General features: G+C 29.4%; 3 protein-coding genes across 3 annotated transcripts; 1 reads left to right on the top strand and 2 right to left on the bottom strand.

The window, feature by feature from the left end:
• Positions 1 to 1,154: 1,154 nt before the first annotated feature.
• LOC113858823 (F-box/LRR-repeat protein At1g67190-like) lies at positions 1,155 to 6,019 on the bottom strand. The gene is made up of 2 exons (XM_027491587.1): positions 5,761 to 6,019; positions 1,155 to 5,593 (listed from the first exon to the last, which is right to left on the bottom strand). The coding sequence occupies exon 2, from the start codon at positions 5,369 to 5,371 to the stop codon at positions 4,112 to 4,114; it is 1,260 nt and encodes a 419-aa protein (XP_027347388.1). The 5' UTR covers positions 5,372 to 5,593; positions 5,761 to 6,019; the 3' UTR covers positions 1,155 to 4,111.
• A 2,936-nt stretch (positions 6,020 to 8,955) lies between these two features.
• Positions 8,956 to 13,013, top strand: LOC113858588 (transmembrane 9 superfamily member 5). Its single transcript, XM_027491290.1, has 7 exons — positions 8,956 to 9,238; positions 9,317 to 9,357; positions 9,457 to 10,045; positions 10,138 to 10,266; positions 10,922 to 11,078; positions 11,181 to 11,665; positions 12,427 to 13,013. Exons 1-7 carry the CDS (start codon positions 9,084 to 9,086, stop codon positions 12,641 to 12,643), a joined length of 1,773 nt encoding a protein of 590 aa, XP_027347091.1. The 5' UTR covers positions 8,956 to 9,083; the 3' UTR covers positions 12,644 to 13,013.
• Positions 13,014 to 14,444: 1,431 nt separating this feature from the next.
• On the bottom strand, positions 14,445 to 17,382 carry LOC113859122. The gene is made up of 6 exons (XM_027491937.1): positions 17,290 to 17,382; positions 17,150 to 17,200; positions 16,919 to 16,970; positions 16,434 to 16,492; positions 15,071 to 15,116; positions 14,445 to 14,573 (listed from the first exon to the last, which is right to left on the bottom strand). The coding sequence occupies exons 1-6, from the start codon at positions 17,359 to 17,361 to the stop codon at positions 14,458 to 14,460; spliced, it is 396 nt and encodes a 131-aa protein (XP_027347738.1). The 5' UTR covers positions 17,362 to 17,382; the 3' UTR covers positions 14,445 to 14,457.
• Between the last annotated feature and the right edge of the window lie 3,909 nt (positions 17,383 to 21,291).

Genomic DNA, 21,291 nt, shown 5'->3' with positions numbered 1-21,291 from the left:
CTTTCTTTTTTCCCTTTTCCTTTCTCGTTAAAGATGGCAAAAAAGGACGAAAAGAGAAAACTCTAAAGGTGATTTTCTTGATCCTTTTATACCCCTTGGAGTGATGGATTTCACTTTTTTACAACTAGGGGCTATAAGAAAGTGAGTCCTTTTACACATCATATCCTAAACTTGTGCTCATACCATTTCAACCAAAACATTAGAATAATATTCCACAAGCATACCCACTTTGTGTATTTAATCTCAGCTCTGAGATGGATTTGTTTGGTATTTTCCCCTTCGTTGATAGGTCAACATCTATTCCCTGTCATCACCTAAAACCATGCCTTGTTAAGATTCTTTTCTACTTATAGACATGTGTGCAGAGCAATATGGTACACAGGACAATCATGAAATTACTAGCAACTTATTTTCATTTTTATTGCTAATTAGTATCATAAATCCACCATTAGATGTGGTTTATGTTTTGGCTTTTAGCTCTCAAATAGTGTCTTAAGTATTATGTTTCAACAATTTCAGTTTTCTAACATAATTCCAAGATTCACATTATTAAGGAATTAAAGTGTTTATGTAAATTGTAAATAACAAATGTATATGCTGATTAAGAATAGATAGAGAAAAAGAGATTGAAGGAGACTTTTAGGCAATATACCCAATCTACCCTATAAAGAGGTAAAATCATATATTAAATATTGTGCTCATCTAATACCTTTTATAGCCTCCTACCAATTATTCCTTTATGATGCCAATGATTGGTCATTAAAAAGGTGGTTTGGTTGAAAATAAAAACTCTCATAAGGATTATGTCAATATATATTTTAAGTATGTGACTCTATGTACCTTTGTTCCCAATATACCTTACAACTTATGTTCTTGGCTTGAAGATGTTTTTGTGAAGCTTCTAGGCCTTAGATTGTTCCATGAATCTTGCATTACCTTGAGCCGTAATTCTTTGAGCTCCACAGTTTCCTGTCTGCAGAGAGGTAATTGGTCTGGATCAGATTAATTCTTCAATTAATTATTCCCTTGTTGATTGTGTTCAAGTTCAACTATTATGTTAAGTCATTTACTTGTCGTCTAAGTAAGCAACTAGAACATTGTGTTATTTTTATAACCTTTTTGTTTTTTGGGTTTTTTTTTTTTTTTTGCCTTGGCTAGACCATTTGCACTGATACTGACATTGAACAGTTTGTGTGACCATTTGCCAGATCAAGCAGAGATGCCATGTGTGGGAATTAACCGTCCTAAATTGGACCCCATAGGCAATGAGAATTTTGATCTTACCTCTAACCCCAACACATAGATTTGATTTTTTTAAAACAAAAGAATATATAAAGTAACAAAATAATGATGTATCTATGTTTAATTTATCATGATTAATTTGTATTAAATACTTTATTTTAAATCAACAATAGATCATAATATATATAAAAAAATAATGTTGAAAAAGACCATATCTACCTTGATGATCTTTTGATTTCAAATAAAGAATAATTTTTATATTATCGAACATGAGGTACTTTTGATTAACACCATGATCAATAATAGATTTTTATTATTATTATTTACCTTATATTTTTTTTCATTTTACACGTTTACTTTAAAGGAGGTGAATTCTCCATATATACACTAGAATTTGCAAAATGGCTCGTTAAAAGCATATAATTCAGTCCTTTTCATAGATCAACTTATAAAATATTTTGACTGGTTAGAAATTATCCTTACTTTAAGAAATATGTATAATGATTCAACACAAGAGGAGAGTACTTATCCATACAAATGTGAAGATGATCACACACAATAAATAAACAAGAAAGGCACCGAGTTCATTTAGCTCATGTACATGTGCTCGAATTCAACAAAATTTGGGGAACCTTCAAACCTTATAAATAAAAGCTAAACAACAATTTCATCTACATGATGACGGTATGATCCGTTCCATATTTTTTGAATGCCCACGAAATCAACCTATTATTTATTGAAACTCACTTAAATTTCATCCGAATAAACTCAAATTATCATGCTTATGTAACCATCATTTTTTGAAATTGTATATATTCTTCTGTTTCAATCATCTAATTTTTTACTCGTTTTGGTTTGTTGAGCATCCCAGATAGTTTGACCTGATCAAATACAAGATCAACCTAATCACTGTTATCCAATCATTAAGAAACAAATGAAGTAAAAAGAAATCTTGATGTTGCAGTTTTTCTTCTTTTTATCGTTAGTATTGTTGTTGTTAAGCTTAATGTTTTTAGTCCTTGAATTTTAAAAATTCAGTACTTTTGATCTTTTTACTAACGTGACTCAACAAAAAAATTAACATGTAACCCAAACAACTGACACACGATAATTTTTTAATTATCATTATAATCAGCATCATTGTTGATCATTCTCCGAGAAGAAATATTTATAAATAAGAGTCCGCGTCAAAGAATTTCATTTTGCTTTGTAATTAGACGAGTAGATAGACCAAAAATGGGCTCTTTTCTCGAACTCGTTACGTTTATTTCAGCGTTATGAGAACAATTACTTGCAAAGCGTAACAGAGATGTAGGAAGATTAACCTACAATTTGTGGATCACAATATTATAGAATTGCAACGACAATACTGCTCTTTTATTAAAAATGATTTTTTTTTAAGTGTATAATGATAAGAAAAATGTTACTTGCACACTTTTAGAATACTTATTCTTTAAAAGGAGTGTGTTAGTCCCTCTGTAATCATGTCTAACTCGAATCAGAATAGTGTAAACAAAAAAGTGTTAGTAACATTAATATTGGTAACATGTAATTGAGTATTTGTTAATTCAAACTTGGAGCTGGCTTAATTTCTTTAAGTGCACCACGCTGATAAGAATGTGAAAGTGTCTTTGAAACATCTTAGTGTTAAAACATATAACACTTTCAAATGCTATTCATCCGAAGTTATATGACCATTGAATTTAAGTCGATACGTTTGATAAACTTAAAAGCTTTCTGATATTCTAATCCATGGAACATTTGACAAGTTTAATGTTATCACCGCTTCAACCCTATTTGACAAGTTGGTTAAGCAGCAGCTCATCATCTAGTTGCCCAAATAGCTGGTCAAGTAAATTAAAAGGATATTCTAACGTTGACAAACAATTATTCACCTCATTAAAGAGTTATCCATCTCTCCATTCTATGTAAATCATGCCAAAAAAGACTAGCAAGTTTTGCAAGACACGAATGATTATAGTTGCTATCTCAGAAACTGCAGGCAAGTCCTGATTCCTAACAAACAACAACAAAATCTTATCCAATAAGTGATGTCGGCTAATGTATGGTTTCGACAAGTTTGACATTAGCTGCCGAGAACCTAATATAACCTTCCTCCTAACAACATAACAGCCACAAAATGGAAGAATCAGTCAGGGAATGCATCATAGTAGTAAACCTGTTCCCCTAGTGCAACATATTTATCTGAGAAAGAAAAATTGCTTTCAATATGCAATATAATCACACTACTGAAAAATCAGTTAAAATATCAGCATCAGGATCAATACTCTATTCTCTAAACAAAGGAACAGTAACCTATAGTTCAACAGCATCACAAAAACTTATTATCATATCTAGTTCTTTCCTAGGCTGGCCCTCTCTGCGTACTTAGAAGCTGAATAATTGCAGTATGGCACATACCAACACAGTATTGTCCAAGAAACAGAAGTGAAGGAAAGATAGCCATAACATGTCCACTGAATAGAAAGGGTAAACTTGCTCAAGAGCCAAGTCCTCTTGAATGCGTCACCATAATAACTCTCTTCCCTCAAAATTGAATCCATTTCAACGGTTTCTTATTTTATTTTTCGATCTTAATTATAAGGTTAAAATACCCAGAACACATCGGACATGGTAAAATTTTCAGATTAGTTTATGGATTTTCTATTTCTAAGAAAAGGGATCAAAATTATAAATTTCTACTATGAGCTATAATTGTTGGTTGGTCACAAATTCCAAATAGACTCCAGCCAATAAATTAAAAATTGTGCATAGACACTTGAATTCAATAAGTTACCGGAAAATGTGACACAATTAGAATTAAAATAAACCCTGAGCTATGAGTCTATAACAAGGCATTAGCAGAATCCTATTCATACTTAAAATGTGGATCTACATGTGTGTATCTCCTCATCAGCTCAACCATGGATGTGGTGAAATTGGCTAACATCTGGCATTCTTCATGAGTCTTAGCCTCGGAAACAACCCCATGAATGACCAACTTCTTGAGATTGGGGCATCGCTTAAGCAGCCCCTCAACCCAGTGGGAGAAAAGATCATTGATCACAGTCCATCCGAGCTCCAAGACAACAACATTATCCAGATAGGAAGATACCTGTAAACCATAGTGAAGCACTCCATCCCTCACATCATAACTCAGAGATAAATGGCTCAGGTGTGGAAAGCAAGTTGCAATTGTTTCCAAATCCACAACCTCATCCTCATCGTCAAACATCACATCCCAAAGCCGAAGCCTCTTCAAATTTGACGATCTTGAAATCATCTGGTAAAACTTTTGCCATATAATAGTGAAGTTGCTGATATCCACAGTCTCAAGATTCTCAACCGTCTCACCAATATCAAGATGTATAACGCTAACATCATCAATTTTGAAATGCTTCAAGGTCCCCTTGCCAATGAGTTCAAAAACCTCAAGAGCACAATCTTTCAAGTGCAAGCTCTCAATTCCATCAGCCTCCAATATAAACTTGTCCAAACTGATAGCTTCTACAAATACACTCTTCAGCGTTGAACTACTCAACTCAACAGTCACCTGAGCATCAGACATTGCAATCTCCGGATTCACAAGTTCCAAGGTTTCAATCTTTGGACAAGCAGAAACTAAAAGATGCAGATCCAACGCGGATATACTGACATAACTCAAGGAAAGAGATTTCAAACAAGGGAATCTCTGATAATTAGGCTCAACCCCTGCAATGGAATTATGAGCCAAATCTAGTATTTCCAGCTTGTGCCTGCCACATATTTCAAGAATGTTAACATTAGGCATAGTCTTCACATTATAATACAATTGCCTCAGAGTTTCCCTGGTGTACAAGAGCCAAGCAGTAACGGTGGGAGCCGAAAACTCATCCACATCTTCCATCAAAATGGAGAGAGACTGCAACCCTGAGGTCTGAAAAATGGTCTGTGTGATCAAAATCTCGAGGCGGGTAGTCGTCAAATCCCGGTAAAGGGGCCAATCTTTGGAGCTGAAGGAGAGTGTATGAAGGTGCTTGCGACATGCTAGTCTCCATTTCCTGCATGTTGCAGAAGCTATCACCACATCTCTTGCAGCACTCAGGTGGGACAGTATGTTCCCAATCACTTCAACAGGAAGCTGGTCCATGTTGCAAACCCCTCACACCACACTATCTATCAACTACCTTAGTCTTGTGTTCACAACAATCAAGAACAACAATAACCAAAAAAAAAAAAAAAAACCAAATCTTCTTTTCAAATCCTTCAATTAATTCAAGCGTGATTTTGGACCCTCAAAAATCACCCCAGAATCTTTAATGAATGTCACCAGATTCAAACGCTCATCATCTATCATCAATTTCCATTCTCACTGGATGAATTTGCAAAATCACACCAAAATTAACAAAGCGATTAAGAGATAATCAAGGATGTAAAAAAGGGAATCGGTGATTTAGAATCTATGATCAGAATTGAAATTAAAACTTAATTAATTGATAATTTAAAAACTAGAAAGATAAGGAACAATTGATTATTTACCTGGAAAAGAGAAAGATAAGGAACAATGAACGAGGATGATTGTTTGAGATTGTTGAATGTTATTGGGTCAAAGAGAAAGAGATCGAGCACGTTTGAGAAGTGAAGTGTTTCAGATGGAACACAAACACAAACACAAACACAAACATAAACAGAATCTGTTGTTTCAATGTGAAATCTCAAGTCTGAAACCAAACCAAAGTTCCTTCGTTGAAGTTTGACGTACGATTTGCCATGATTTGATTACAGTGGGTTTCAGTTTCTCTTTCAGATTCTGCCAAACTTATCATATACAATGAATATAATATAAAGTCATAATTATTAATTAAAAAATTCATTACTAATATTGTGATAAATGAATATATGTAGTAATTGTGGAGTTGTTAAATTAAATGTTACAAATATTTTCTTCTAATTTTATCTTTTAAATTTTTTGTCAGTGAATAAATCATGTTTATAAATTATTTATAATTTTTTAATTGATAATAATAATTCTAAACTTTACTTTTTAAAAAATAATAATTATATTTAGAAAAAAAAACTCGTATTATTATTATTATTTGAATTGAGCATACACCCAATTCCAATCCAAGGTGGACAATTACGTTTTTCTTTTGTCTTGTTCACTTTTTGAGTTTTGATGTATTTTGAAAGATGACTAACTGTTCCTTGGCATATTCGACTGTTCAGTCATATCAGTTGACTATAGATTTATTGCATTATTAATTACTAATATTTTGATTGGCTCTATGTTCTCCTTTAATGGTATTTTAAATATTTTAATATTTAAAAACATTATTTTTTAACTTGGGCAGCTTTGAATATGATAAAAATTAATAAATATTTTTATTAAAAAGTATAATATTTAACAGTATTAATGTTTTAAATATTATTAAAATTGCCCCGTTTATCAAAAAAAATTATTAAAATTATTATATATTCTTTATTTATTTTTTCCTATTTTAGCTCCAATAATTAATTATTACAAATAATTTTATACCATTTTGTATAAATTTATTATAAATAACTCTTTAAAATAATCAAAACAAAATGAATTAACTTTAAATTATATTCAATCTAACGTATTTAAATATAAAATTTATTTCATGTAACTAATATATCTTTTTAAGATAATTCAAACAAAATATACCATTTTTCTAAACCAAAAAAATACATATAACTTATTTCATGTAATGGATTTACTGTTGCTCTATTTCTATATATAAAATATAGATTTCAAAATTTAAATGGAAATATGTTTTAAAATATATTTTATACAGTTAGTTTTTTAATTAAAAATGAGTATTTTAATCTTATTTATTATAACATAGTATTTGGAGAAAATTTTGTTTTCCTTTCATGTATTTTTGTTATATTTAATTTAAATTTTAAGTTTTTTAAATGAGTAACCCAATGTCATGTGTAAAAAAAGCATGCACATCGCTCTTACTTAATATAAGAACTGAACATCTAGTTTCATTTTTGTAAATAAAAATACAGAAAATGATAATTTTTATTTAAAATTAATTTAAACGAATTTTGCGTTTTTTCTTTCAATTTTTTTTTTCTCCTTATGCCTAACACTTTCTCTTAAACTTCCATATTCAACTCTTTTTAATCTTCATATTTAACCTTCTCTCATACTTAACTTTCACTTTCCTCTACCTCATGTTCAACTTTTTTTCTTTTTCTTCTCACCTTCACCCCACTTTATAACCATCTTTCTCTCTTTTTTTATATACCTAACTTTTGACCATCACTTTTATACTACTGCTTTTTTTATTTTTATTTATCCTCAATCCTCTCTACTTTCCACACTTAACTTCCATCTCTTCAAATGTACAAAATTTGCTTAAGACAAAAAAAATTAATTAAAATATTTTTGTATTAAAATTTTTATTATTTTTTACATTTTAGCTTAAAAAATTTATTTTTACTTAAATAAAAATGAAACTGAATGTTTAGTGTTAACAAACAGATTCACACAAGTAAAAAAACTATTTCACGATTAAAACGTATAATTTTATCAGTAACTTTGAATGTGTTTTTTATGCATTTTATCAATAAATTAGAGATGTAGGACTTTTAAATTGAAAATAATTATATATATTAATAAATATATTTTTATATTAATATGATATGTCATATTATTTAAAATCAACGTATTTTAGCGGAACTATTCCCTGTATTGTATTTAATATATTCTCACATGTAAAAATATTTCACATACAATTAAAAAAGATTCTATTATTTTAAAAAGTGAATTATTAGTGAATCTATTTTTTATATGTATATTTTATATTAAAATTGACTGAAAAATAAATTTTCTTTTTATCCATGTTTTTGTGAATATTAAAGTTATTACTTAATTTTTCTTTATTACCATACATGATTTTTTTTTTTATATTTTTCATAAATATCTTATTTTTATTTTATCAAAATTATCTTAATTATTCCATTTTTTTCAAATTTATTTAAATTTAGGATTTCTAATATGTATTAATTGTTAACATTTAATTTAATTTCTTTAATCTATACAATAAAAGTATTATTTAAAAATATTGAATATTTTTAATTTTGATACATAATATTCATACTTATAGAGTTAAGTTAAAATATATTTTTTTAAATTATTATTTAAAATAATTTTATTATATATAATTACTTACAGAAATCTGGAATTTATTTTTTAATTATTAAATTATATATATATATATATATATATATATATATTCATTATGAAATAAATACATGCCACTAAACTAGTTTATATTGTAGTTTATAATATAATATAGACACAATACTCATTTAAGAATAAGATTTAATAAGATTAAGAATTGAAAATAAATAAATAATTTATTGTTAAAAATAGTTTTTTTTTAAATACATTAAATTCGTATAAATCATATTATAACAATGTAACTATTTGAAAATAAAACCTCAAAAAAAATTCAACAGTTAAAAACAGTAATCTCTAAAAATTTATTATAAAATAATTTTTCAAAATTAAACAATAATAATATTTTAAAAAATAACCAGAGGAGGAAATCTCTTTTTGCATGAAAGAAAAAGAGTAAATAAATTAAATTTTATCATAAAAATAGAAATTCATATTTTCATTGAATAATTTAGATAAATCATAAAATTGTAAGGTAAGATTATTTAGAAATATTCTCTAGTAAGTTGAATAATTTTTCATGTAGTTCCACTAAATTCATTGCGTCCCAAATATGTGAAAGGTTGAGTTTTGTGTCTGTAAGCATTTGACTCAGTGAGTGGGTAAAGCGCTGAATCTGGGTTCAGCTTCAGCTTCACCATCTGCATCTATGGCTAAACCCCATCACCTCATTCTCCTCCTTCTGCTCTGTGCCACTCTACAATCTTCTCTCTCCATTGCAGCTTCACCCTCTGATCACCTCTACAACGTTGGAGATGTTGTCCCATTCTTTGTCAACAAAGTGGGACCCTTCAACAACCCAAGGTTCCATCCATTTTTCTCTTTGATTTGGTTCATGTTTATGTTCCTTGTATTTATGTTTGTACAATTTCTCTGTTGCAGTGAGACATATGAGTACTATGATTTGCCATTCTGCACCCCAGGTTAGTCACTGTTTTGGTCTTAGATTTTATCTTTGTCTCATAGTGTTGAAAAATGAAATAAAATGATCATTGGATTGTGAAAGTTGGTGTTTTTCACAGACCCAATTGTGAAAAAGAAAGAGTCCCTTGGGGAAGTTCTCAATGGTGACCGTTTGAGCAATGCTTTGTATGAGTTCAAGTTCAGGGAGGACAAGAATGGTGCGACATTGGGCCAAAAGAAGCTTACAATTGATCAAGTTGCAATCTTTAAGCAAGCTATAAACCGTGAATTTTACTTCCAGTTTTACTTGGATGATCTTCCATTCTGGGGTTTCATTGGGAAACTTGAAGAGGATGGCTTGATTCCTGGTGGGGGAGGATCAAACTATTACCTTTTTACACATGTTCTATTTGATGTTCTGTATAATGGGAACCAAGTTGTGCAAGTGAATGCTATTGGTGATCCAAATCATGCTGTAGATATAACTAACGATGTTGGTGTTAATGTTGAGTTTACTTATTCTGTTATCTGGAATGCCACTAAACTACGTTTTGAGAACAGGATGGACAGATACTCGAGGGCTTCATTGCTGCCTGTGAGTAGTCAAGTTCACTGGTTCTCATTAGTTAACTCAATTGTCATCATTTTGCTTTTGATTGGTTTGCTTGCCCTCCTTTATATGAGGCATCTGAAGAGCGATTTGAAAAAGTAACTTTCTTCTTTATTCATAATTCTATATGAGAAGAATATAAGTAGACTATCTTTATTTGTCAACCTAATGTTTTTCATTTATGATTTAGGTATTCTAATGCAAGTGAAGAAGATAAGGAGGTTGGTTGGAAGTCCATCCATGGTGATGTACTCAGACCCCCTCCAAACTCATCATTACTTTTTGCTGTTGTGGGAACTGGTACCCAATTGCTAATCTTGTAAGCTACTTGTGTTTGAAATACATAATCCTCAATCCTCTCCCCAAAAGCCACATATTCAGCCTCTATTCTTTACATTGCAATGTCTTGACTACAGTGTATGAAGGTGTATGATGTATAGCTTCATCTATGCATCAACCAACCTAGGTTTTTAATCAAATCCTTTAGCAATCTGAACTTATACTATCAACTTCAAGTCATATAGCCAAGGCTAAAAGCCTAAAACTACTCTCCTACAGTCCTACCACCTGATTTCTGCTTTTTCTGGTCTGATCTCATGCACGGCTATGTTTTATGTGTATGGTGTGGATCATACTTCCTTCTGATTCTCTGTGTAAAAATTTTTAAACTAAGCAGAGCCAGACTCTGTTTACTTATTTTGTTATGAAGTCAATAAATTCACTTGTGGAGGTTATCAGGTATCTCTATTTGTGAAACCTTTCGTAGATTGTTTTCTATCCTTATTCTTGCAACCTTTGTAGTAACTAAATACATCTTTGCAATGGACATGGTTTCTTTTAAATAATTGTATATTTGTACATCATGATTCTATCAAAATTCAAAGGCTGTATCTGTTCTGTTCTCACTCTTGATCATACTGCCATGTCACTAAACTTCTCGACTTTTAACTTCTATAATGTGCCATTTCCTTCAGGCTTTGTGTCTTGCTGTTTCTTGCACTTATTGGCACCCTATATCCCTACAATCGTGGAGGACTGTTAAATTGGCTTGTCATCCTATATGCTCTTACCTCTGTTTTTTCTGGGTACACAGCAGCATCCTTCCATGGCCAGTTTGCCGAGATTGGATGGGTAATTCTTTGTTTCTATATGTAATTTTATGAGGAAAAAAATGTTTCATTTTTAACTTTATTAACTACCTATAACCATTATTTGCTTTCATTATAATTCCAGGAAAGGAGTGTTAGTCTGGCCGGGATTCTTTACACCGGACCAGTGTTTGTTGCAGCTTCTATCCTCAACATTATTGCAATATCATACAGGGCTACAGCTGGACTCCCAGTGGGTTCTATTGTTGTGATTCTTATATTATTCACATTTCTTTCCGTCCCATTGCTTGCATTTGGTGGAGTGCTTGGATTCCGTTTTAGATCTAAATTGCAGAGTCCCTCTTCTACAAAGAGATATCCAAGAGATATTCAGCAGCTTGCTTGGTATTGGAGAACACCATTTCAAATGTTTATTGGGGGTCTTGTTCCTTTTAGTGCAATTGTCCTGCAATTACATCAGGTGTATGCTAGTATGTGGGGCTACAAAATATACACTCTTCCTAGCATTTTGTTTGCCACATTCATCACTGCCGTTGTGATCATTGCACTTGTCAATATTGGCTTGACATACATTCAGCTATCTGTGGAAGACCATGAGTGGTGGTGGAGGTATGTTCTGTTGCTGACATCAATAGTTGCTGCTTGCTTCAGTTTAATGTTATTTTTCCTCTTCCCCTCCCTTCTCCCTCTTTTGTTTATGGGCCCACGCAATATTTGATCATTGATATGCATGACATGCTAAGTGAAATCAATGTGGTGATGATTGAGCTTAGATGTAATAAATTTATAAAATCTGATATCAAGTATCTCCAAATAAAACTAATAAATAATGTATATAATTGATCCTCAGTGTTTATGATTTGTTCTGATATTGAAACTCATATCCATCTCACATAAACAAAGATAGAGATATAATGTGAATTTTTTTTAACAACCTTCGACATAGGTGACAGGGTTAGATGAAATAGCCATATTGAACAGCCATCACTACTGGGGAAAAGAGCATCAGGAAATGTTTGTGTTATGATCAATTCAAATACGTTTAATTGCTTCAATGCTTTTAAAAGAAAAGGAATAAAGCTGCCTTGTCGATTCCTAGTTTCGTTATTTACTTCTTTCTTTATTTGGTTTTTCCTTTCTAGTCTTAGTGTACCTTATCTGCATCCCTAATGCACTTTCATTTCTCCTCCTACACTTCTTTTTTCTTATAGAAAAAATTTGGATGGTTTGTTTCATATTAAAATTGTGGAAATAAAGCAAAAAACTTTTGTAATGTTCATATATTATATGATGTTTCCATAAGAAATTTTGGAGAACGCTAGGCACCTTTACTGGCTTTGTCACTAATGTTTTTTCATTGTTGGGTGCAGATCTGTGCTATGTGGTGGCTCAACAGCCATTTTCATGTTCGGGTATTGTATCTACTTTTATGTGAGATCAAATATGACTGGATTGTTGCAGGTGTCCTTCTTCATTGGCTATAATGCATGCTTATGCTATGCTTTCTTCCTTATATTTGGTGCCATCAGTTTCCAAGTTTCATTGCTATTTATTCGCCGGATATACCATGATGTTAAAAGAGAGTGAGTCCCTTATCTCAGAGGCACAAAGCAATGAGGTTATAGAATTGATAAAGTTTCCTTCACTAAGTGAACTCTACACACAGTGTGATATAAAGGGTATCCCCTCCTTGAGTTCCTTTGCAAGGACATTTGTGCAGAAATTGTATCCTTTAGTTTATTTTTCTCTAGATTGAATCCATCTTTGCACATTTGAAAGAGGCTTCTTGCTGGCACATTTTAGCTTGGGAGTGGAATGATGGAGGATATGTTGAAAATGAGGTGTGAATTCCTAAGGAGGATTATGTTCCTGAGTTGTGAGTAACTTTCTTTTCGGATGTTACTTTTATATGGAACAGTTCGATTTTTTTTTTTCTTATTCATTAATATTTACGTGTCCCTACTTTTTCTTCTTGAGAGTATACCATGCCGACCAGGGTGAGTGGCGATGCACAATGATGTATTGCAAGTATAAGATAATTTTCAAATTGATGTCAGAAGTTTTATTAGAAAATTCTAAAGTATAAAATTGAACCAAACGAATTAATTTCTTTTTATCAAATTTAAAACATGCATCTCTTCATGTTACACAGAAGCAACTCGGTATCTATTTCTGTAATATGTAAAGATGGGGGATAAAAAAATTGAGTGATATTAAAAATAAAAGTATGAGATATTGGAGACAATTAAGGTACCCAATACATGTAATACTAAGAATAAAAATAAACTTCTTATGGTAGTACTTGCCATCGCAAGTCAATAGGTTGGTCCATCCCTACATGGAAGCTTGAACTTTGAAACCAAATTGTTCCATTTTTAAGTCAGATTTTGATATATCACTGTTTGGATATCTTGTTTTAGAGGCAATAAACGTGATAATGTTGAAGAAATTATCTAGAAACCAGATGACTGTATTTGTATTAATTGTAAAAAATATTTTTTTTATAATTATAAAAAATTATAAAATATGTAATTTTTGAATGTGTTAAGTAAAAAAAATATACGACAATTTATTTTGTTTAATTTGTCTAAGAATTTTTTTTTTATAGTAAAACTACAAAAGAAAATGATAAAATTACAGGTAATAGTTGGATTTTTATTTAAAACAAAAGATCATTGAGATAAATTAATAAAAGTTAGATAAAAAGTAATATAAATGCCCATAACAAATATTAATTCTCGTACAAAGATTGATTTTTTAAACACATCCTAAATATGTTTAACGGTTCAAAATTAATTTTATCAGAACCAATTCTACTCAAATTTAAAACAAACAAGCCCTCTTAAGTTTTGACGATTCTTTATTAGTAAATTTTATTTAATCCAACAAGAAAAAAAGTACCAATAATAAATAATAAAAATCCTGAGGATAATGCACAGGGAACCTACCTAGCAAAATGAATCCAATTGATTTACGAAATCAAAATAATAAACCAAACTATAAAACCACGGATGATGCATCTCTCAAGAACCAGTTAATAGGGGCTGCAATTACGTAGTAGAGCACTAAAGTTGAAAAGCATTATTTACATGAGAAATGCAAGACTCTCAGCAGAGAGCAGAGGTAGCATTATTTACATGAGAAATGCAAAACTACTATATATGTGTGTGTGTGATAGGGTCCAGGACCCTTTAGTTGTAGGTCAATGTCTCAATTACCAACCCAGTTATTGGGCGGTTCACTGTAGAAGGGGACGTGTCAACTGTTCATTAGTTTTTTGGCAGTCTTCTCTGAGTAGCCTAGCTCTGGGACACCTTGAGAGTGTACAAAACCATTCTTTTTTTCAAATAAAGAAAATTCTTTCTTGTTCTGTCTTGAGTTCCTATCAGTGTGTGTAAAAATTAGAGTGTGGTGGAAGCTCTTGACTTCTGAATCTTATCATCCTCTGAAGGAGGCGATGACAATGATGCGTGGTAAGACGAGGAAATGAGTTGTGCAAAAGCAGGAACAGCTCCACCTGCAGTTATTATAATGACATTGTTATCACCAAAGCAACACAGTAAATCTCTCACCTGGATAAGGACACTTAGGAGCATCAATAGAAGATAGCACACAAACACAAAAAAACTGTCATCAGGATTAGTACTTTGTGTATTTGTGGAACTTATTATCCTACCAAGACAGGCATTGCTCAAGCTTAAAACTAAAGACCGTGAGTGTGTTTGAACATATAGTTTATTTAAGTATTTATTTAACAAGCTCTTTTTAAATGATGACTTATGTTATAAATTTAACAATGAAAATTAATGAAATAAGTTGAAAACAACTTATTTTGATAAGCTATACGAAAAAGCTTATTGAAATAAACTAAAAAGAGCCTATGAGAGTTATAAGCAGTTTCCATAAGCTTTTTCTAAACAGGCCTCGTATAAATATATTTATATAATATATTATATAAATATATTATATAATATAAGCCAAGCAAAATAAGAAATAACACAATTAGATATTCACCTGCCAGTCCTGCACAGGCTGAAGAGAATACCATCACAGGTGGTGTCTGAAATCAAAGGGGGATCAGTCAGTGCGATGGTACCAACTAATAAGCGTTAACTTAAATAAAAAGGCAGAAAGTTTCTGCTGGCATTAGTGAAAGTTCTATAATGCTTGAATAACTATGAACTCAATTTCAGATACTCAAATATGCAAAAGATATCCCATATAAACCAACATGAACAAGGCCGCATAATAAAAGAACAAATGAGACTATAATAAAAATATATAATGGGTGCAAGCAACTTCAATAGTATAGACTACCCAATTAAACCAAGAAGAAATGAGTCCAGCAGAAGGATAAATTTAGAGACACCCTCAATTCACAGGTGATAGAAAAGCATGAAAATGTCATGGAGAAACCAACCAATGATTTATGCATCAAAACAGGGCTTATCCAAGAGAAAACAAGTATGATATGATGGTTTAAGACGGCAGAGAGAGCATTTTGGTATTTTTTAAGACATGACTAGCATTTCTTCAAGGAAAAACTTTCAAAGGCCAAAACCCTCCCCCCAAGTCCAAACAAAAGAATAAAACAAAGATGTGTTCCTTTTTGCAAGTGGAAATCAATATATCAATGACTATACCAAATATAGCATGGAAGTATTTATGCAGTAATCATGACCAGAATAAACTGATATGCACAAGAAGTTCTTCCATTTAAAGTTCTATTATAGTATCGCAATTCTTTTACAGATTATAGAACCAGATACAAGCCAGGTTACTTCAAGCACGGGTTAACGAAGTTAACTGACTTTATATGTAAAGGTATCTCTAGGTCACGGGAACTGTTCTCTTGTCTTGACATCATAGGAATGGTTGCAGTGCCCCTTTAACCCTCAAAGGATATTATAGACATGCAAAAACTATTTCACTACCTGATAATTATTTCAGGGAAGAAATGGTTTTCTATTGCAGTTGCACACTCAAAGATTTACATTTAATTTCCCAACAAAAATATTGCATCAAATTTTTCCATTGATTTGGAGGAAAATACTAAGGGACTTCAGATGTAGAAAAAAATGTCTCCAAGAAGAGATTTTATTCAAAGAAGATGAACAAGTAAATCTCCTAGACCACATATAGTTAAATGCTACAACATGATAACATAAACTGTTTAGGATGCTTAATATATAATAGTTAAAACTAATCAAAGATGTACCCTCCAAAAAAACATTAAACATGAGGAACATATAAATAAGTGAAAAGATAAAATTTAAAAAGAAAAAACATCAAGCAGGAGAACTGCAGAAACTAATAAAATGAATAAACACTAAAATAAAATTAGAAGGAAGGGGATCAAAAGACACAAGAAACTTACAGCAATGAGAAAATGTAACCACATAGGTCCTTTTACGTTTTTCCGAACAACTGGCATAACTGCATTACAATTGAAAAAAAAATCCCTTTGAATAGTAGTCTTAGTAGTTAATATTAAACATTAAAGCTTCATTCTTTCAGTTTGGAACATGAAGAGCTCTGCAATTACAAGTACAAATCAATCAAACTTACACATTCCCATCTATCTTGTTACTGATTGCCCTGAATCCCCAACTCAAGTTTGAACGACAGTATTTTGAGATATTTAAACAAAAAAAAAAAAAAAAAAACAACGAGCTAAATTAACACACTACTAACTAATATCAGTCGATTCATGAAGGTGGAACACTATTTACAATCATATTTTTTTATTTACTGAACATAAATTACCCTTCAGAGCACAACAGCAAGCTACCATATTGAGCTTATACATCATATAATACATATTCAATACAAACACAAATAAAATTGAAATAAAGTACATACCATGATTGAATCCATAAAATGCACTTGTAGTGCCACCAACAGCAGAACCAATCTGCACAAAATTAAAATCCCACGATTAAAAATAAATAAATCCAGAAACACATTTTAAAAAATCAAACAAATTCCATCGTCCATGACAAGATTAGATCCAAAGCTCAACAACCAAATATCAAAACACGCAAAAAGCTTGAATTTTGAGAATAAAAAAGGAAGTGGGGTGTGAAGAATTACCATTGAAAAGCTATCCCTGACGAGTGGAGGAATGTTCCAGTTACTGGTTTCCTGAAGAAAATTGGTTAGAAGAAAGTAAGAAAGCGAAAGAGAGAGAGAGAGAGAGAGAAGAAAATGAATTGAGGGCAAGTGTTGAAAACCATGTTCTTTGAAAGGGGTCCTGCACAGTGATGGCATCGAATGGAACCGTCACTATGGTTCGTGCCTGCCATGTTGCTCTGCTTTGCCACAATGGTTCGGTTATGTTGCATTGCAGAAACTAGAAACAATACCTTTCTCAAATTCAATTTGGCTTAGTTAATCCAAGGTTAAATAACATTAAATATACATTGTGTTGAATATTTTTAGTTATTTTAAAATATATATTAAATTATTTTTTGTTTTAAACATGATAAATACTTTTTTTAAATGTTTAATCTGTTTCTTTTAGATAATGATTAGCATAATTAAACTGAAATTAGGATTAAGGGTATCATATCTAAAATCTTTCGTTAGTTTTCAGTTTTTAATCCTTATCATTGTTTTCTCTTCAAAATAAGTGCGTATCTTTATTTTCATCGTGTAACGGAAAAAGGAAAGGCTATTATATAGGAAACATCACATTACACGTTAGGAGAAATAGAATAGATTAAGAAAATGATTATTTAAATTTCATACATAAAAATTGATATAATTAAATTTTTTCACACATTGTATAAATATTATTTAATTAATATATTTTTAAATAATTAATTCAAAAATATTTTATAACTATTTTAAATTTAATAAATTTAAAATAATTAAATATTATAATCATAAATAATAAATATTATATTAAATTAAAAATAAATTACAAAAAATAAAACTTCAAATTTATATTAATTAAGAATAAATATTTAATGTAAAAATATTTGACACGATAAGGAAAGACATCTAACTCTTTAGAATATTTTTGTCTTAAAAAAATTAAAATCACTTTCACTTAAAAGTATTTTATCTAAAATTTTTTGTTTAGTATTAAATGAGTGAATTTATGTATAGGCCTTTATTAAAAAATATAAATAAAAATGAACAAAAATTATTTTATAAATTAAAATAAACTTATATTTTTCATCTTTTAAAACTTTTATTTATAATTTTTTTAAACTTAAAAAATAAATATTTTTAATTTATAAAAAAAATTATTTTTATATTATTTTTCTCTTACAATAACTTATCCATAAACTTACCCAAAACATTCATCCTTATCTTTTTCATTAGCAGTGCTTTGTATTCAAAGTAAGTGATTATCTCCACAGCAGAAAAAAAAAAACGAAAAAAAAAGAAGGAAGTGCTTATCTTTATTTTCATCAAGTAAAAATAAAATAAAATTATAGTATAAGAATCGTGACACAAGATAGAATAGATTAAGAAAATAAGAGTTTGTTTCATTTAGTTTTGATTTTTATTTTTTAAAAATTATATTTTAAATTTTTTATAACTGTTTTTTAAAAATAAAATAAAATAAATTTTGTTTGATAATTTAGTTTTTAAAACCGTTCTTAGTTAGACTTTTATTAGTTTTAGAAAAAAAAACATAAAAATAAAAATAAAAATAAAAAACCTAAATAGCAATTTTATTTTTCAGTTTTAAAAACTAAAAATAAAAATTAATTTTCAAAAATAGTTTTTAAAACTTACATTAACAAATAAATTTTTTTATTTTTTAATTTTAAAAACTAAAAATTCTATTTAAAAAGAGAAAACAAACAAACACTATATTATATTTAGAAAAAAAAAATATAAAACTCTTTTTAAAAAAGAAATCAAACATACCCTAAGTATTCAAATTTAATATACAAGAATTGATATAATAAATTAATTTTTATATTTAAATTAGATTTTTAAATTAATTTTATGGGTTTTGTCTCTTTTATTAAAAAGTAAAAATATATTAATAATTAATTATCAAACAAATTATAAACCTGTTTTACAAATGCATATATTTAGTTATCAAAAAGTCAAAATAGACGGGTTTAGGCTTTTTTAATTAATTTTATGGGTTTTGTCCTTTTTATTAAAAAGTCAAAATATATTAATAATTAATTATCAAACAAATTATAAACCTGTTTTACAAATGCCTATGTTTTTTTGGAAAATATTTAGGAAAAAGATACAAAAGTTAAATAGAAAATTGTACTTTATAAAGATAAGAATAAAGGTTTTAGGAGTAAGGTTTTAAATTTTAAAAAGCGGTCCCCAAAAAAGAAAAATATCGATGCCGTGAGAAAAATCTAGAATCAAGAAAAATAAAATATCATAGCTTTGCACCTAACAACGTTGTCATTAATTTGGATATAACTTGTAAATAGAAGAAAGGAGTAATACCAAATCTTACCTTACACAAATTTAATTTATTTTTCATTTTCCAGACGTATAATATAGAAAATAAAAAATATTAATTAATATTATATTAATTTTTTAAATTGACAAATAATTCAAACAAAATCTTCTTTATAATTAAGTAAACATATAAATTTAAAAAAAACTATGTTAAGATTTTGTATTCAATAATTAAATAAAAGTTTTGTTAACATAAGACCAATTAATAATAATAAAATTTTATTAGAAAGAGAAATATTTATTATATTTTTATAACTTTAATATAATAACTGTATATTTTTTTTATAATTTTTTATTTATAAATACTTAAATTCAGCCCTTAAAATTAAAGTTAATAAAACTCATTAAATAATTATATCTCATCAGGGTATTGTATTTAATTGAGATTTTTTTTTATCTCAGATTCATACTCAGTTAATAATTTTTGTTTGATTAAAATTTATCTAAATTTTTTTTTATATTTAAGATATTTACATCCTTTAAATATACATCTTGTGTCATGAAGACTTCTGACATAATTAATAATACTGTGATTTTGGCTTCTTTAGAGAATATATAAAATTCGAGTAGGAAGAGCATTTTAGATAAATATGACAATTTAATTCAAGTTTAATATATAGTTACCAAAAAAAATATTAAGGAGAAAAGGTTATTAATTAAATATGTCTAAGTTAAAAAATATTTTATTTATTTATTTTTTGAACAAAGATGGGGGAGTGGCAACCTAGTTTGGCCCAGGACTGCCCTTGAATGCCACTTGCTGGAGTATAACTCATTTTTTAACATGGAATTGTATTCTTCCCTGTGGGGTATATTGATCAGTACATTTTTAAAAAAATGTCCTTAAATTAATTATCTAATCAATCCAGCATAGGCCTATAAAATAATAATAGCAGGTATCAAACATAAAAATGGAATTATATTAACAAACTTGATGTAAAAACTATGTATAATGCTAATCATTATACTAAAAAAAGTATCATTCATTAAAAAAATATTAGACACTAAAGTTACATTCATTAACATAGTTTTTGCTTGATGAAAAATAAACGTGGTTAATATAAACAATTATGATCGAGTCTATACTAACAGTATACTAATACACAAGTATTTGATATGTTAAAACTATCTAATGTAATAATGTTTATAGTAATTGTTTATTTTTTAGCTAGTATTATATCAATGAATAGTGATTAATATATGATACTTTTAAGAATAAAAAATGAAGATTTAGTCAATTGAATTATTAAAACAAAAGTGGAAAAGGTAATGGAATTATCAAATTGAGGGGACAACTAAACACCATTCAATTAAGAGACCATGCTAATGTCAACCAGGTACAAAGAATTGTGGGAGAAAAGTTGAAGGGAACCTCATTTATATCTAATTAAAACATAAACAACAACTAAACATAGCAATGATATTAAGGACATGATGATATATATGAATGCTAAAAGGCATCTTATTAGATTAACTAAAAGGATATATAGGTGGGGAATGAGAATCCATTTTTGGTGGCTTTCCGAGAAGAAGAATAACCAAATTCTTTACTTGAGAATATGATTTATGGGCATTACTCTGGGTAAAGATTCTCATGTTCTCATTGCAAAGAATCTTTGAAACTTTCTTTTTCCCCACTTTTATTTTTCCCTTTTTTCTTTTCCCCGTGAGGAATAGCATTCCGTGGTCATTTCTCGCTTTGCATTTCAACTAACGCCATCATGTTTGCTCAACCAAATCGCAGTATAGATATGTGTAACCATCTTAGTTTTTTTAATATA

The sequence above is a fragment of the Abrus precatorius genome, unplaced genomic scaffold (genome assembly GCF_003935025.1).
Source record: "Abrus precatorius isolate BTA unplaced genomic scaffold, Abrus_2018 Scaffold2, whole genome shotgun sequence".
Classification (NCBI taxonomy): Eukaryota; Viridiplantae; Streptophyta; class Magnoliopsida; order Fabales; family Fabaceae; genus Abrus; species Abrus precatorius.
Note: the sequence above shows the minus strand (reverse complement) of the source record. Positions and strands in the feature narration are given on the sequence as shown.

What these genes read in the sequence shown, in the direction of transcription:
- LOC113858823 (XM_027491587.1), bottom strand. Translation starts at nt 5,371, where the DNA reads ATGGACCAGCTTCCTGTTGAAGTGATTGGGAACATACTGTCCCACCTG.
- LOC113858588 (XM_027491290.1), top strand. Translation starts at nt 9,084, where the DNA reads ATGGCTAAACCCCATCACCTCATTCTCCTCCTTCTGCTCTGTGCCACT. An exon ending in GGTACCCAATTGCTAATCTT is followed by an intron (nt 10,267 to 10,921) that starts GTAAGCTACTTG and finishes CATTTCCTTCAG; the next exon opens with GCTTTGTGTCTTGCTGTTTC. An exon ending in GACCATGAGTGGTGGTGGAG is followed by an intron (nt 11,666 to 12,426) that starts GTATGTTCTGTT and finishes TGTTGGGTGCAG; the next exon opens with ATCTGTGCTATGTGGTGGCT.
- LOC113859122 (XM_027491937.1), bottom strand. Translation starts at nt 17,361, where the DNA reads ATGGCAGGCACGAACCATAGTGACGGTTCCATTCGATGCCATCACTGT. An exon ending in TCAGGGATAGCTTTTCAATG is followed by an intron (nt 16,971 to 17,149) that starts GTAATTCTTCAC and finishes AATTTTGTGCAG; the next exon opens with ATTGGTTCTGCTGTTGGTGG. An exon ending in ATTTTATGGATTCAATCATG is followed by an intron (nt 16,493 to 16,918) that starts GTATGTACTTTA and finishes ATTGTAATGCAG; the next exon opens with TTATGCCAGTTGTTCGGAAA.